The sequence below is a fragment of the Haliotis rufescens genome, unplaced genomic scaffold, assembly GCF_023055435.1.
Source record: "Haliotis rufescens isolate VD_foot unplaced genomic scaffold, xgHalRufe1.0.p SCAF_4, whole genome shotgun sequence".
NCBI lineage: Eukaryota > Metazoa > Mollusca > Gastropoda > Lepetellida > Haliotidae > Haliotis > Haliotis rufescens.
Window position 1 is genome coordinate 38,214,826 of NW_025964112.1, and position 18,607 is coordinate 38,233,432.

An 18,607-nucleotide genomic window follows, 5' to 3' on the forward strand; every position below is an offset into this window, starting at 1 on the left:
ACGGCTCGTGTGGACTGGTGCGTTGTCCTGGTGAAGCAGAATCCCACGACGGATTTTTTAGGCGTTTCACCTTGATGGATCGGCGCACCTGCTTCAATAACACCCATACTTCTCCAATGTTGGTTGGTTGGTTTGTTGTTTAACGTCGCACTCAGCAATATTCCAGCTACATGACGGCGGTCTGTAAATAATCGAGTCTGGACCAGACAATCCAGTGATTAATATGTTACAGCAAATATGTTACACTTTTTGCACTCGCACATGTACGCAGCACAGGTAATTCAAAATCAGTAAAACGGGCTATCGTGTCACTGGATTGTCTGGTCAAGTCTCGGTTGTTTTCCGTCGTCATCGTATTGCAGTAATACAATATACAAGGCAACACATCACTTTTTGTGCAGTTTGTATTTATCATGGAAATCTGATTAAATTTAATTTCAGTAATCTCAAGGGTGAGTTCTGGATCCGTTTAGATTTTATGGGTCTTTAGATTAAAAAAAGGTCAAGGTCAACAAAATACACAGTATAAATATTAATTGTGTGAATTTTTTTAAGTTAATGCAGGATTTACTGTAAATGTCACATTCCATGGTTGTGTCAAATGTCAAGGTCACTTTGAATGCCACTGACCTAAACCTGTTCTGAAATGACATACACAAATTAACTGGAACTCTACAGGAATACTCAAATGATAGATATCCCCTTGAAATCCCTTTCATCCCAACCATTATGACAATGATTTGACCAGATTTGACAGACATGACCACTGCGATGGTATCAACAATGGAATAGAATTTGACATCCAACAAGGGTTAAGATCACCTTATGTTAGGGTCGTACTGCATATACTAGTATATCCCGGATGTAAACCCGGAAGTGTCTATCACGTTTTTTTTACGTTAGCTAGAGGCATGGAACTATGTGTTTAAAAGTTGTAGACATTAGACATAGTTAGAGATCGAAGATCAATATAGACAGTTATTTGTGAGATCCGCTGTCACCTAGTTTGGTGAAAAACAAAATGTTCCTTGACGTGGCCTGTGGATCGATCCGCCGACATTCCGATCTCCGAACAGAAGCTCCACTACCAGAGCCGGTACAGAAGAGAAGAGAAGGCAAAGTTAAATGATAATTGCTTAATACCGTATTTCCTCTATTAGACGCCCGGGCTTCTATTTGTTTCGGACAAGCCTCTGACCCGGCGTTAATTAGAGGCCCGGCTTCTATTTTTTGCACTGAACACTTGACCCGGCTTCTATTAGAGCCCCGGCTTCTATTAGAGCCCCGGCGTCTATTAATAGAGGAAATACGGTACTGACCTTTGGCCACTGACGACCATCTGAGTAAAGAATACAAAGGTGTTAATATGTAAATGAGTTGACTTTAATACATATCTTAATTTGTATTATGTCAATGTGTTGCAGAGAGGTGCTCTCTGAGGTTGATATAACGCTAGAATCGCCCAAGAAAGTAAAAACACCTTATGGAGGCAAGCTAGAATTTACTTTGCCGAATGATAACAAACTCATCGTCCACCTCAAAGACAGTAAAAAAATTCGGCGTAAAAAGAGATGGAGTCAAGTAAGTATATATAGAGAATATGTGAGTCAAGTAAGTATATATATAGACTATGTGAGTCAGGTAAGTATATATAATGAACATCATTGAAAACGCACCACCATGAAAATCGATGTATTTTTATCCGGGCTTAAGTCATATGAAAATATATAGTGAATGAGTAATATACGACGTTCTGGACGAAGCATGAAGAAGAACAGCTCGTCAAAACACATTCCTTAATTTTTTGTGAGCGACATCGCCTAAACGCAACAAATTGCGTGCACATCATGGAAAACGTGTTTTGTTTCACGGGAAGCATGCAGAATAGGGCTATAAAAGACAGACTTTTAAAAGCCACATCACTTGTTGCTGCAGACGTAAAGGGCACTGACACAAGAAATGCTAAGATTAACAGCAGAGGAACGTGAACGTGCCTTGGGCATGCTTCAAGTTGGTACGTCAAGTAGAATCGTTGCATAACGGTTTCGATGCCATCATTCAACAGTCCTCAGGCTACTGAGCAGATACCAGCAGACAAGAACCACCAGAGATCGACCACGTCCGGGTCAACGTCGTGTAACTACACCACGTCAGGATCGCCATATTGTTCGTCGGCATCTTCGTGATCGTACACTTCCGGCTACCAGGACTGCAGCAACCGTACAAGGCCGACGGGGTTTTAATCAGCGCTGACACCGTACGTCGACGTCTCCGCTCAGCAGAGCTACGTGCTCGACGTCCATATGTTGGACCCATACTCACTGATCTACATCGAAATGAACGTTGGGCCAAAAATCATCTTCATTGGAGATTGCGGCAGTGGCATGGTGTGCTGTACTCTGATGAGTCCCGTTTTCATTTACGGAATGCTGACGGTCGACTGCGCGTGTGGCGTCGACGTGGAGAACGTTACCACAATGACTGCGTTGTACAGACAGATCGATTGGGGGGGGGGGGGGGGGGGGGGCGGCATCAGTCATAACCATCGAACAGAGCTCCATGTTTGTCATGGAAGAGTTAATGCCCTTTACTACAGGAATAACATATTGGCAAATCACGTCATCCCATTCTTTCATCAGCACCAGGATATGCACACCTTCCAGCAAGATAATGCAAGAGCCCACACAGCACGTGTTTCAACACAGTACCTAGCGAACAATGATGTGGGTGAACGCCACTCACGTCGTCCGCAAGTACAGAACCTGAGAGAACTTGAAGATACACTACGTCAAGAGTGGAATGCCCCAGAACACTATTCGCAGACATATTCGATCAATGAGAAGACGTTGCATGGCCTGTGTTGCTGCCAATGACGGACATACCAGATATTGACTTTTCATTTTAACCCTATGTGTCTTCCTTACACTGATGACTTAAATGTAATTACTGTGTGGTATTCCTGTTTTCTTTGTCGTCTTTCTTAATAATCCGCCTATGTCTGTTCTAATTAAAATCGGTCATTGCTCAAGTTTTTTTGGTAATATTTCAAGATTTATTGCTGGTGCGTTTTCAATGCTGTATAGTATATATAGAATATGTGAACATATCGTATTATTATGCCTTTTCCGAAAATACCCCACAGCCGTGTTATCCAAGGGCGCCGATAGATAAACATTTGTCGATTATTGGTTTGAACCGGTTCCTAACTACCTGTGCTTGTCTAAGATTTTGGGGCGGTCCGGTAGCAGCGTTCCCGGGTTTGATTCCCGACATGGGTACACTGTGTGAAGCCCATTTATTGTGTCCCCCGCCGTGATGTTGCTGGAATATCGCTAAAAGCGACGTAAAACTATACTCATTTACTCTCTCACTCAAAGATTTTGAGGTCAGGCTCGGCGATGGCACGGACTATCATCACTGACGCGCTAAACGTCAAACAAACACGTTACTACCAGTTTGTACTGCACGTTGTGACTTCACTACAATTGTAACATGAAACAGCATTTGAAAGCTAAAGAAGCTAAACTTTAAGAAGTTAAGACCACTATAACTGACCCGAGGACACCCTGTGCCTGTTTGTAGGTGATGTACATGTATTACTTCCTGAAGCATGGCATAACAGACAATCCAATCTATCAAACCGAAGAGGCGCGAATGGAAAAAGCCCAAAACACCTTCCTCTTGGCACTTGACGGAGATGTGGACTTCCAGCCTGATGCTCTTCGGATCCTTCTCGACAGGATGAAGGGTAACCCCTACATAGGAGCTGCCTGTGGCAGGATTCATCCTGTAGGCTCTGGTAGGGAATACTTATGTTTAGTTCTAAAGGGGGCACGGGTGGCCCAGTCGTCTAAGGCGCCGCGATTCGCTGTCCAGAGTTGCCTCCCTTGGGCACGCCAGAAACCTATGATTGTGGGTTCGAATCCCGGTTCGCCCCGATTATGTTTCTAGGTTTGTCATCACCATACCCGTGCTCGTGGGTTTCACCGAAGTGGTAAACGTCTGAGACCTGCTTCACTTCGTGATTTCCTCCCACGTTGAGCTGACACGCCGTGATATAACTGGAGTACTGTTAAAAGCGGCGTTAAACTCAACTCACACACTCACACACTAGTTCGTCCCCGAACACAAATGTTGAATCTGTGACCGATTTGTTTTACTGTTTTGAACCAAATTTGGTGTGTGTGGGGGTGTCTCACACACACACGAAGAATATTTATTGGTCTGCCTCTTAAGAACTACTTTTCATGAGTATATCTGTTCTATAAATACTCTCACAGACACGATTGTGTACGTCTTGATCAAATCTTAATCACTCATCTCCTACAACAACGGAGTTACGTATGGGTGTCATATTTCACTGTGCAGAGTGCAGTAGTGACCGGATCCGGTGATTGTGGGTTTGATTCCCAGGTGCGTCATGCTCTAGTGGCTTTGTTTGTCAGCGCCAATCATGAGTTGTGAAAGCCACTTTGTGCTTTCTCACGCAGTCTACAAGCCATGCAATATGTGAAATACTATTAAAAGCGGTGTAATTGTATGTTTCCAGGTCCGATGGTGTGGTACCAGAAGTTTGAGTATGCAGTGAGTCACTGGCTCCAGAAGGCATCAGAGAACATGCTGGGGTGTGTCTTGTGCAGTCCCGGATGTTTCAGCTTGTTCCGGGGCTCTGCTCTCATGGATGCCAACGTGATGCGATCCTACACCAAGACCGTGTCAGAGGCCGCAGAGAAGATACAGTACGATTTGGGTGAGTTAGTCAGGGGTGATTGGTTGGTTGGTTTGTTGTTTAACGCCGCACTCAGCAATATTCCAGCTATATGACGGCGGTCTGTAAATAATCGAGTCTGGACCAGACAATCCAGTGATTAATATCTTGAGCATCGATCCACGCAATTGGGATCGATGACATGCATCAACCAAGTCAGCAAGCCTGACCACCCGATCCCGTTAGTTGCCTTTTACGACAAGCATAGTCGCCTTTTACGGCAAGCATGGGTTGCTGAAGACCTATTCTACCCCGGAATCACGGGTCTGTTAGGGGTGAAGACGTTAGGCTATTGTTGTTGCAGTTGATTCTGAGCCAGGAGTTTGCTGGTCATTCTAAACGTGCATTTTATGTATAAACAAGTAAAACTGACGCATCTTTAGGTCATTATGAAAACCCAAGAGAAATTATATATCAAACATTACATGGTTTAAGTCGGAGAGTGATTTCTCCATTATATATCCCATACATACACCTTATGAGTGAATGAGTGAAATTTAACGTCACATCGGCAATATTCCAGCCATGTCTTGACGATGCACCTTATGAAACTAAGAAATTACACATCGTTTAACACCTCCATAAAGGCATAGAACAGACATTGTTCTTCTCCAAACAAATTAAATCTCAATCAATTGGACTACCCACTGAAATTGCTTCCAGGAACAGGGCAACTGATGAAAATTCAAATTAGATATTGAAGCCGACATAAGGTTAGTGCCAACTGCCAACACCAGTTATCTGCCCATGCCCACTAAAACTGCTTTGTTAGTTTGTTTGTTTGTTGTTTGACGCCGCACTCAGCAATTTTCCAGCTTTATGACGACGGTCTGTAAATAATCGAGTCTGGACCAGACAATCCAATGATTGACATCATGAGCATCGATCCACGCAATTGAGATACGATGACATTCATCAACCAAGTCAGCGAGCCTGACCACCCGATCCCGTCAGTCGCCTTTTACGACAAGCATAGTCGCCTTTTACGGCAAGCATGGGTTGCTGATAAGCTAGTCTACCCCGGATCTTTACGGCCCCCTTTGGGAATCATTTAGATACACGTATATTTGCATGAGTGAGTGAGTGAGTTGGGTTTAACGCCGCTTTTAACACTATTCCAGTCATATCACGGCGTGTCAGCTTAATGTGGGAGGAAAGCCCGAAGTGATGCAGGTCTCAGATATTTGCATGAGAAATAGTTTTGTTAAACAGTCCACTGTATGACTATATCAGCTTGTGTTTTATTAATCACTATTAAATGGTGATGATACCAGGTTTCGCGTAAGGGTGAGCCCACCGGTGGCACCCTTCACAAACACATGCAAAGGCAAGTCAAGTGTTCATCTAAACACGCGGAACATATGTACAGGTCAAAATAGTGAATTGCATCGGACAGCTTATGGTCACTAATGAAAACACCAGAAAACTTTTGAAAGCTTTACCGAGGTCTTGAATGCTGTAACACTGATCAAACAACGTTTGAGCAATAGTCGTATGACGCATGTTACTTAACTTTCTTACACTTTACTCAAGGTGAAGACAGATGGCTGTGTACTTTACTTCTCCAACAAGGACATCGGGTTGAGTACTGTGCCGCATCAGACTCCTTCACCTTTGCCCCGATGGATTTCTTTGAATTTTTCAAGCAGAGGCGACGATGGACACCCTCCACCATGATCAATGTTCTTGACCTCATCATGTCCTGGAAAACAACCACCAGAAACAATTCCGACATTTGCATTCTCTATATCATCTATCAGCTTGGACTGTTTGCCTCGTCAGTCGTCACCCCAGGGACGATCTTCATGCTTATAGTCGGGGCTATCAGTTCCAGCTTTCAAGCCATTACCCTTACGACGTCATTTCTCATTAACTTGGCCCCCCTGATCATATTCGTCATTCTCTGTTTCAAGACCAGTACAAAAATCCAGGTGAGGTTATCCCGTCAAATGAGTATTCACTTTTGTCTTAATTTGTCTCGGGTGTTTCAGTCAGGGTCTAAAATCGATATATACTATATGCATATACAGGTATGACAAGGACAAGGTTATGATATTCTATGATGTGTCATATTCACAATTTACACTGTTCACTGTGTATTGCAAAGGCGATATTTTCACAACGGTTTATTGTCTCAAGAGAAGAAATAAAGCGACAAAACCCTTTCTATATCTGCATATAGCAGAGTCGATTGTACGATTCTGACTATATAGACTATAGAAGAAATGAAAAAAATATTATATTTTGGTTTTATATCGTGCTTTATTGGATGATTTCTGTGATAAGAGCAGCAAAGACAAAGTTGGAATTTGAAATGTCCTCATTTTCAATGATACACAATAGAGAGAATTTCACCTTTCCTGTATTTTTTAATAATGTTTTGGTTTTGTTTGTTTGTTGTTTAACGCCACACACAGCAATATTCCAGCTATATGACGGCGGTCTGTAAAAAAATAAAGAGTCTTGACCAGACAATCCAGTGATTGACATCATGAGCATCGATCCACGCAATTGGGATACGATGATACGCATCAACCAAGTCAGCGAGCCTGAAGACCCGATCCTGTTAGTCACCTTTTACCTATATAGATCAATACGTCAAGTAGATAGAGGTTTCAAACATTTATTCATTATATTTTAGATCAATAGACGCGAGGTAATATCCAGTATATCATATTACCAAAATTATTCTTCCAACTTTTTCAGTTTGTAATTGATAATAGGCAGTGTCTTGTGTGGAAAATGTAAGGCGAAACAGCTTCAGCGAGATTATTGAATTCATTTGATTGTGATGTCATTGTGATGCAATTTCATGCAAACTCACTTGAACAACATCTTCTGCAGGAACCAGTTTTGGATAATAAATCTGGATTTCTGTCTTCGGTGTGGTTGAAAAAATATGATATTTTTCGGGTATCAGCGCGAAATTTTAATCCTGCGGGTCTTTCATTTTCATTGGCGATACAAATAATTTTCAAAATTCCTGCGTCTCTGTCATTCAAAATGACATGCTTGACAACCGACGTGTATTGCAGAGACGAGGTTAATGTGTATCCAGAAGATCTAGTGTTTGTTGGTATTGGGGTGGGAAACATAGAAATATTTTTAAAATCCTACCTCTCTCCCCACTTTAGAGAAAAAAGTGTTTAAGGCCCTTTCGTAATGTAAACGTCAAATAATTCACAAAGTGGTTTGGCAAGAAGCATTGTGAATACGAAATTTGAAATCGATGTAAATATGTCCTCATGAAATACGACCCGTGAAGATCCGGGGTAGAATAGGTCTTCAGCAACCCATGCTTGCCGTAAAAGGCGACTAACGGGATCGGGTGGTAAGGCTCGCTGACTTGGTTGATGCATGTCATCGATTCCAATTGTGTGGATCGATGTTCATGATTTCAATCACTGGATTGTCTGGTCCAGACTCGATTCTTTACAGACCGCCGTCATACAGCTGGAATATTGCTGAGTGCGTCGTTAAACAACAAACCAAACCAAACCATGAAATACTGTCTTCAAAATGCCTATCAAAGACCCCCTCCCTGTCTTCTCATGTTCTGACTTTTATTTCCAGCTGACTTTCGCTCTGATTCTGACAATATGCTACTGCCTGCTTATGACAGTTGTGTTGGTCGGCATCATCAAACAGGCAGCTGAAAGTGGCTTCTGTTCAGTCTCCACCATCTTCCTGACACTTGTGGCCAGCATCTTCGTCATCTCTGCACTGCTTCATCCCCAAGAAATAACGTGCCTCTTCTACGGCGTACTGTACTTCCTGCTCATCCCCAGTACCACGCTTCTCATGGTGATTTACTCCCTGGCAAACTTGAACGACGTGTCGTGGGGGACCAGAGACAGCGGTGAGTCCAAGGGGGCCCAGGAGAAAGGTGAATCTAAAAAGAAAATGAAACCTGCAAAGAGACTTCTGTCACGGTTGTTAAGGATAATTGATGGTGATGATGCAGAAAGGCCTCTTCTTGAAGAAAAACAGAAGGACAAGGGTTGTCCATTGGATAAGAATTGTAAACAGGAGCTTTCGAAGGGAAAAACTGATCTGCCAGACAGTAAGTGAACCTTATTTTTGTTACCCTCTTTGTTGTATTTCACTCGTTGTTACTCCAGTTGTGCTTCCTCATCCTATAAAAATCACAACCACATCTTTTATCATGCCATTTCAGAAATTGTTGTTGTTTTTGTTTGTTGTTTAACGCCACACTCGGCAATATTCGAGCTATGTGACGGCGGTCCGAAATTGTTGTTATTGCAGCCAATATTTCCATCTATATCATTTAATCATTTAATCATGTTATCATCCACCATGTCATCACGCATACCATCTTCTTTTCCAACACAGTTTTTCATTCATGGGGCGGTGCGTAGTGGCTAAAGTGTTCGCTCATCGACTGAAGGCCTGGGTTTGATTCCCCACATAGGCACAATGTTTGAAACCCTTTTGGTTGCCTCGAAATGATATGGCCGGAATATTGCTAATAAGGTGTCTGGCTAACTCATTCTTCCTTCATTTCATTATACACATCTACCGTGAAGATCCGGGGTAGAATGGGTCTTCAGCAAACCATGCTTGCAGTAAAAGGCGACCATGCTTGTCGTAAGAGGCGACTAACGGGATCAGGTGGTCAGGCTCGTTGACTTGGTTGATGCGTGGATCGATGCCCATGTTGTCAATCACTGGATTGTCTGGTCCAGACTCGATTACTTACAGACCGCCGTCATGTAGCGGGAATATTACTGAGTGCGGCGTTAAACAACAAACCAACCAATCATTAAGAGGCGACTATGCTTGTCGTGAGAGGCGACTAACGGGATCGGGTGGTCAGGCTCGCTGACTTGGTTGATGCATGTCATCGTTTCCCAATTGCGTGGATCGATGCTCATGATGTCAATCACTGGATTTTCTGGTCCAGACTCGATTATTTACAGACCGCCGTCATATAACTGGAATATTCCTGAGTGCGGCGTTAAACAAACAAACATTATACAAATCACACAATTTGCCTTTTTTTTAAAAACTAAACATGTTAATATTCTTTCTAATAAGTTACAAGTTTATGCTGACTCGTACAAACTCTTTCCATGTAACCCTGTGTATATTTTTATTGATATCGTATTATGATGAATCCATCTTTAATTACAAGTAACGTTCTAGTGCGACCTTCTATGAAGGTCTGTCAATGGAGGCATTGATGCTAGAACATCTCTTAAGATTATACCATCCACCATAAAAATATGAAACTTTGTAAACAACCAATCTTTTACACAAACACGATTTAAATTTTTTTTAATGATGCCAAGTTCACAATTCGAATGTTTTAATATTTGGAACAAGACTAACCCATATTTGTTTCCTACTACAGAAGATGAGATCAAAGACATCTGCGACCTTTTGGATCCTTACAAAGGCGTCTCTGAGGAATTGACTGAAGAAGAAAACAAATTCTGGTTAAGCCTTATGAGTGAATATCTAACGCCTATTGATGAAAAGGATGCAAACCTTGCAGACAACCTGGCTGCACTTCGGAACACGTCGTGTCTCGGATTCATCCTCATCAATGCTGTTTTTATCATTCTGCTGTTTGCACTTGAGAGCATTGCACAGTATACACCAAACATGGCCTTTGAACTGCCCTGCCCAGATGCTACATTCAAGCCGGAAAAGGTACAGCCATTGTCAATAGCTTTCATAGTTGTATTTGGACTGTTATTGGTAGTACAATTTGTTGCTATGCTGTTTCATCGGTTTTCAACTTTGTTGCAAATTGTTGCTGGAAAGGAAATTAATTTTGGACACATTTGCAAACAAAAAGGAACCGATAGCGAAATTCAGCATAACGATTTGAGCAGACTTATTAATGACTATACGAACAAGTGCTCAGAAACAACAACAATAATGACGGATGACGAGAGGAAAGAGGACAGGAGACGAAGGAGGGATCGGCAGAGTACCATGAAACATGACTTGGGGAACAAAAATCTCTGGCATAAAATGTGTCAGATAGCAGTTAAGTTGTACAAAAGTAAGGTCACCAAATCTAAGTTCTCCGTTGAAGATGATGTGAAGAAGGAATTTGAACACCTATCCTTGATGTCCAGGAAGACGATAGAAAGTCTGGTGAAGAAGGCAGTTGAACAAGTGGGGCAAAAGGTGGATGACAAGAACATGATGCCGTTTACCCAAACGGTTTTGACGGAAATAAACAAGGGAGAGAATCAGGATCCCAGAGAAGCTAAGACCATAAATTCAGTGTTTGGGTTGACAGTTTATGACAGGGAACGCCGTCAAAGGAATACTATTCTTTCTGGAGGAACAGTAAGATCATTGGGATATTGGAGCGGGTCAACGCGAGAACCTTCACCACATACACAGGAACTTAATGACATTGAAGAAATAAAACCAGACTATGACTCGAGTGATTGAGTGAGTTGGGTTTAACGCCGCTTTTAACAGTATTACAGTTATGTCACGGCGTGTCAGCTTAATGTGGGAGGAGGGCCCGAGGTGATGCAGGTCTCGGACGTTTTACCACTTTGGTGAAACCCACGAGCACGGGTATGGTGCTGATAACCTAGAAACATAATCGATTCGAACCTCAATGATTCGAACCTCAATCATAGGGACGCAACTCTGCACAGCAAATCGTGGCTCCTTAGACGAATGGGCAAACCGTGCCCCCGACTATGAATAGGAAACATAGGTTTCTGGCGTGCCCAAGGGACGCAACTCTGCACAACGAATCGTGGCTCCTTAGACAAATGGGCCACCCGTGCCCACGACTATGAATAGGAACATTTCTGCTGGAGGTGTAATAGATGTATCATTCCACACTTGGGATTTAATAGTGACAACCCAGTATTCCTTCTCACAAGTACATGTATTCCATAAGTAAAATATAGGAAATTCAACAAAACTCCAGTTAAATATGTTTGTCAGTGCTAAGGATTCATTTATCAAGTTAATTGTAAAAACTAGTGAAATGGTGTGTTAAAAAAAGGTATGCTGTGACTTCATATCCAGTGCGTGTTCACCCATTGGGATTCCGGGTAAGAGTATAGGTCCCCAGCTACCTATGCTTGTGGGAAGAGTTGGCTATAAGATCGGGTGGTCAGGCTCCGTGGCGTGACTGATTGTCATCACACCCCAGTTATGTGGATCGATGCTCATGATGTCAATCACTGGATTATCTGGTCCAGATGCCATTATTTACAGACAGCTGTGTGTGTGTTACATAAGCCATGCTGTGATCATTTAAGTTGTGATAGTTTCACTATTTTAATTGAGGGTAAAGATAAACTTGCCTCACCAACGACCTAATCACCCCCAACCCAACGTCACATACCATACATTGGTGACCAAACATATAAAAAAAAACAATTCCAATACCCTGCCACAAAAATGACATTATTTTTTTTTAAATTCAGGCTCATAAAATAAATATAAAATTATCTGTTTTTTTTTACTATAGCTGAAAAATATATAATCTCGATAAAAACTCCCAGAACCCTCTCCCCGAATATGATATGGTTGGTCCCTTAAGACCCCCACGTAAATATTCTGTGAGACAGATATGGCAGCTATTCAGATGACACTTCGCTTGTCCACGTGACGCCCTGAACTGTGAATTGTACTCTTTAAAAAGTGGGGGATACTCGGAAATAACTTAAAAGTACCAATATTAAAAGAGATATAAGTTTCTAGTCATATTTGTATGATAATGAAAAAGTTAGGAATACATTACAATCGGTAGTGGAGTATGACAGTAGATGTTATGACCGCCAGTGATCTTGAAGGCCGATAGGGGTTACATGGGAAGTTTGATTTTTTTTGGATCAGTAGTGCGTAATACTGCCATGATTTGACAAACATTCATTCACTCGCCAAGACATACTGCCCGTGAGTCTCCTAATGGCGATTTCAGAGAGTCTGTCCGACTCTTCTTGCAGCGCCTGGCCAAGTTCAGCCAACATGGTCAGCGGCCTATGACGTTGACGTACACGCCTCCCAATCATGTCCCGGGTGTGTTCAGTGGGGGAAAGGTCTGGGCTCATTGCTGACCCTGGCATTCTTTGGATGTTGTGCTTCTGGGGGTGAGCATTGACGATTCGTGCACGATGAGCATGGGCGTTGTCGTCCTGAAAGACAATACGTCGACCCACACGCCTTGCAAACGGGACAACAAAGGGTGTGGTCCCGACGGCACTGCCCAGTGACCCTTCCTTGCACAGTATGGAGTTCGATCAGTCATAGTGATGCCACCCAACACCAAAACCGATCCACCGCCAAATCTGTCATGAGGTCTCAGGTTGACATTGGCTTGACGTTCATTTCAACGTCGCCAGACATGATCACGCCTATCAGGGAAGTCAATTGTGTAACGTCCAAGATTATTGCACTTATATAGCGACGTGCATGCACGCGCGTGCTGTGTGCACTAGTCCGGACTAATGCCGATTTTATAGTGCTAGCCCACTGAGATACCGTGCCTCATTTTAACATGAATACCCCACTCAGACACAGTATACGGACTCCCGAGTCGACCTGTCCTTGTTTTAGCTCCTTGTTTTTTCACATACACATCATTGTATACCCATTGTATGCCATGTGTTTCCCTGGTTGGAATCAGAGCGTTTGTGAATAAACCCGTATGACAAATATTCCAGGTAGCCAGGTTGAGGTAGCCTAGTGATTAAAGTGTTCGCTCGTCACGCCGAAGGCCCGGGTTCAATTCCCCACATGGGTGCAATGGGTGGAGCTAAGGTCCGGTGTTCCCCGCGAAAGACGAAAGACTTTTTCAACTTGAAATAAATAAACAAACTGGATCGCTGCATCGTACTATAAACGTTGGGTTTATTAACACTGCAGTGTCATATTACAGACGTTTGCTTCCTTCTGTCAGCCCGTAAGTGTGGTGTTGTAAAACATGTCCTTCCTGAAATAAAGCAATATCTGGTTAAGTACAAAAATATTATTAATAAATGCACGCACGCACGCACGCACGCATGATAAATAAATTTGCAACCACATGACCTCTACAATGTTTGAAATCTGTGCCGATATTTTTTTTAAAATAAATAATTCAATACAATATTGCCAACTCAAGACATTTTCAAGTGAAAATCAAACACAAGATAAAATCAACTGAGAGCTATATAGTTCCCTTTGTTCCTAAATTTACTTTGTCTTACATTGCTAGATAACAAGGTGACGACATTGAGATGATTCATTTGACTGTTTAAAAATCAGTTAAAAGTTATATTGTAGACACGTATGAAGGAAACGTTTGGTTTGCTCCACTTAAGTTGACCCTCCACTAATGTAAGGAACCGAGCCACGTGCATTTAACCTGGTCCTACTCATTCAACTTTAATGGTCTCATCGTGTTCACCCAGTGATTGACATCATGAGCATCGATCCACGCAATTGGGATACGATGACATGCATCAACCAAGTCAGCGAGCCTGACCACCCGATCCCGTTAGTCGCCTCCTACGACAAGCATAGTCGCCTCTCTCGACGAGTATGGGTTGCTGAAGACCTATTCTACCCCGGATCTTCACGGGTGACGATATGTTGTAAAATATTCGTGTTAACATAGAGTTTTCATTTAACGTCTCGTTCATGATTATTGCTCTTATACTCTGTGTGTGTGTGTGTGTGTGTGTGTGTGTGTGTGTGTGTGTGTGTGTGTGTGTGTGTGTGTGTGCGTGCTAGCTAGTCCGGGCTTATGCCGATTTTATAGTGCTAACCCGCTGTGATACCATGCCGCAGTTTTAACATGAAAACCCCACTCAGACACAGTATACTGAGCAACAACAAGTACCGTCTTTTAATTTATTTTTTGTATGAAGCGGCCGGAAATTGAACCCCGGAACTTCCGCTCTCCGGGCGGACGCTCAACCACTAGACCACGGAGGCGGTCTGATTTAAAGAAACCTGCCACCGACTACAATACATGCCCTCAATTGCCGTTATCTATAACTGTTGTAAATCTTCACTGAATAAAAAATATTTCCTGCTGTCTGTGTTACAGGAATTAGTCGTCACCACAGACCATGGCACCAGAAGGTTCATGGGCCGAATCTGTCTGACAAGATGGTCGTTTTCAGAAGGTGCTTAGCACATGTATGTAGCTTGAAGTTGAAGACTGGCCCAAATCTGATTAAAATCAGATGTTAGTTCTCTGATTTGAATGAGATTGAGACTTAATGAGATTGGCCCACACGTTCATTCCATAGTTTTTCTTTGAAGTAGCAGCAATGGATGGCCCATTCATCTTCGGCGACGCATTTGGCCCTGATTGTGTTTCTAGGTATGTCAACACGACACCCATTATCATGGGTTCCATCAAAGTAGTAATTAAAGGTCTTCGACCTGCATCACTTCAGGCTTTCCTCCCATGCACATTAAGCTGACACGCCGTGATATAACTGGAATACTGTTAAAAGCGGCGTCAACCCCCACCCACTCACTCTATTCGAAGGTTTCCATTGACGGCTGTACAGTCCTTGCCACCCACAGTTGTTTTTGTTTCTTTGTTGTTTAACGCAACACTCGGCAATAGTCCAGCTATATGACGGCGGTCTGTAAATAATCCAGTCTGGACCAGACAATCCAGTGATTGACATCATGAGCATCGATCCACGCAACTGGGATCCGATGACATGCATCAACCAAGTCAGCGACCCTGACCACCCGACCCCGTTAGTCGCCTCTTACGACAAGCATAATCGCCTTTTACGGCAAGCATAGTCGCCTTTTACGGCAGGCATGGGTTGCTGAAGATCTATTCTACCCCGGATCTTCACGGGCCGCCACCCATAGTGGCCAGTTGCGCCAGCAAACGCCTAACAACGGGATGGAGGATTCTACACCAGGGCCAGGCAATGGTTAGATACCCTGATGACAGTACGGTCTGTAGAACCATTCAAAATTATACACACCGAAAGTATATACTTAGCCATACACATTTCTCTTGAAACATTCGTTTTTCACCACATCGCCCTTCGCTATATACGTTCTGAATGGGCCTGGCTCTGGTTCTAATGTGTATACTACTACTTGTATAGTAAATTCTTGTTTTGGACATACATTAAACAAACATATGCAATCATTTGGGGGCGGTCGGGTAGCCTAGTGGTTAAAGCGTTCGCTCGTCACGCGGAAGAACCGGTTTCGATTCCCGACATGGGTACAATGTGCGAAGCCCATTTGTGGTGTCCCCCACCTTGATGTTGATGGAATATTGCTAATAGCGGAGTAAAACCATACTAGGCATAACTGGAGGGAAAGTTTAAATATTTAAAAGAACATTTATAAGGATACGGAAAAGATGCAGAACTTCAGCACCAAAGAATGGTTTGACAAAGAAGATGCAGATAATAAAGTTCGGTTTCCTTGGAATATTTCAACAGCTGAGAATCTGAATTCATATTTCTTTCCGAACAGTAAATCTAAAAACCATTTTTAAAAACCGTCTACTAGTATTTCAAAGGTCAAATTAAAGAATTTGAAAGATTGTACATTCAGAGTATTGAAAACTATACACTTCAAATGACAAAGAACGCTACCACTTGTAACTAACTGTTTTTAGTTAATAGCTTTTTCATAATATTCAAACACCAATGATATTATTATTATTATTATTATTATTATTATTATTATTATTATTATTATTATAGCAAATAAGAAAAACAAAAGCATGCATGTATCTTGGGGTAAGCGTTTTAGAAACTTACCAGTGGTCTCTGCAGTAGGTTCGGCAATGTTCGTTTATTTCCGGCGCGGCATGGTAGGGCCAGGTGGCGTTGTTGTCTTTAAGACACTGCATCTCACACATCTGCCAGGGCATGACGAGCTGACACACCACGGGGCCTGGGGGTGGGGGAACTTACTTGGTCATTGTAAACATGTGTACGTCCATATAAGAGTGTAGTCATGTCATTCATGACTGTACATCTAAATGGTACCACCACCATGCACTACTACTACTACTACTACTACTACTACTACTACTGGGGGCACGGGTGGCCCAGTCGTCTAGGGAGCCGCGATTCGCTGTGCAGAGTTGCGTCCCTTGGGCACGCCAGAAACCTATGATTGTGGGTTCGAATCCCGGTTCGCCCCGATTATGTTTCTAGGTTTGTCAGCACCATACCCGTGCTCGTGGTTTTCACCGAAGTGGTAAACGTCTGAGACCTGCATCACTTCGGGCTTTCCTCCCACATTAAGCTGACACGCCGTGATGTAACTGGAATACTGTTAAAAGCGGCGTTAAACCCAATTCACTCACTCACTCACTCACTCACTCACTACTACTGCTACTACTACTACTACTACTACTACTACTACTACTACTACTACTACCACTACTACTGGGGTTGAAGTAACGTAAAACAATTAAACGTGTTAACAGTACTCAGCAGCTAATGACAAGATGTAAATCCAGCTGGAGACCAATGCAGGAAGCAGAAGTATTGTAAGTCCCCATTGTCTTCTCCTTGTTCCTGGCTAGCTATTAGTCTATAACCTGAGATATATTGTGTCGTCGTTAAACAATCCCATCTTAGTATTGTTTTCTAGCTAGTTTTTGACAAACATCTCTGATACATTACTAGTTATTTTACTGCCATTTGATGGAATGCTCTTGGAAAACAACAGTCACAATATGTCTTAAAATATTGCCGATGCGACTATGCATCTTAACTCACTCACTCACACCACCACAACCCCGCTCCAGTCGGTGTACGTATGCACCGTTACAAAACTATTGATAAAAATAATTGGATCATATAGCTAACTTGCACATATTTCCAGGATGGCTTGTAGACTTAGTTTGTACATACCAACAATTAAGACAACCAAGAGGAGTCCACACAGGCGAGACATAATGCTTGCTCTCACTTGAAGATTAGCGCATTATTTGACGGCGTGCAGTAGCCACTGATAAGATAACATGGTGCTATTCTGGTGTATCTATTATTATTATCTCACAGTTCGGTTTCTTTCAAAGTCGATTGAGGTTGAACGGTTGAAAGGTTGAACTGACATTTTCTCAAAAGGAATAAATCTCCCCCTTCAATATCAGACCACAGGTGAACCTATATTTTCATCATAAGCTGATTTGACAGTTCTGTTTTTTCATCACGATTGTCTTCACGTCGTGTAACTAATTATTGTTTTATGTAGATTTGAGACCCTTTGGGATAACAACAACGATATAACAACAAACAGTAGTTCACTTTAGCTGGTGATCAGGGTTATAGAGAAAATGACACCATGCAAAAATGGACCAAGGCATTCCGGTAGAAAATGGACCCAAACTTGAGTGGAAATGACCCAAAATTTTGGCGAAAATGGCCCCATATATTGGCAAAAATGATCCCGAATAAAACACAGTTAGCTATATACTTGTATCAAGCCTGTCAAGGCTGTTCACTGCCACGTGCGTAAGAATGCTGAGTCCATTTGAATCCCTTTTCTCCAAATTGTTTTGGATGGGGCCATGTTCTTCTGCACACTGAAGACAAGGGTTACCGCAAGTGTGAAGCTCAACGTAGATATTGATATTGATAAAATTGGAGTCAGAATATTTGTTTCGAAATACACATTTTGTAACTCCTAGCTGTTTCAGGTAAAATGGAAGTAGATGAAGTGGAACTTCGTTTCTTCTGTTATTTCCACTATAATACACACCACTTCTTCAGCAAATGTACTACAGTATAGGGCGGATATGGGATCACTTTGTTTGACCACGAAGATAATCAACAAACGCAACAAATGTTATGTTTATTAGATCTACAATTGTACACATGATGTTTTCTTTAT

At 42.4% G+C, this 18,607-nt stretch overlaps 1 protein-coding gene and 1 long non-coding RNA gene across 2 annotated transcripts in view; one reads left to right on the forward strand and one right to left on the reverse strand.

The window, feature by feature from the left end:
* Positions 1-13,846, forward strand: part of LOC124134683 (chitin synthase chs-1-like) — a 39,798-nt gene extending 25,952 nt beyond the window's left edge. The window contains exons 10-15 of the mRNA XM_046499660.2: positions 1,425-1,581; positions 3,583-3,799; positions 4,550-4,750; positions 6,302-6,699; positions 8,342-8,831; positions 10,143-13,846. Coding sequence (XP_046355616.2) covers positions 1,425-1,581; positions 3,583-3,799; positions 4,550-4,750; positions 6,302-6,699; positions 8,342-8,831; positions 10,143-11,203 — 2,524 coding nt within the window. The 3' untranslated portion in view covers positions 11,204-13,846. The remainder of the gene's footprint in view (positions 1-1,424; positions 1,582-3,582; positions 3,800-4,549; positions 4,751-6,301; positions 6,700-8,341; positions 8,832-10,142) is intronic.
* On the reverse strand, positions 13,607-17,731 carry LOC124134725. Its single transcript, XR_006861140.1, has 3 exons — positions 17,626-17,731; positions 16,519-16,654; positions 13,607-13,712 (listed from the first exon to the last, which is right to left on the reverse strand). It is a non-coding gene; the product is annotated as an uncharacterized LOC124134725 (long non-coding RNA).
* Positions 17,732-18,607: the final 876 nt, after the last annotated feature.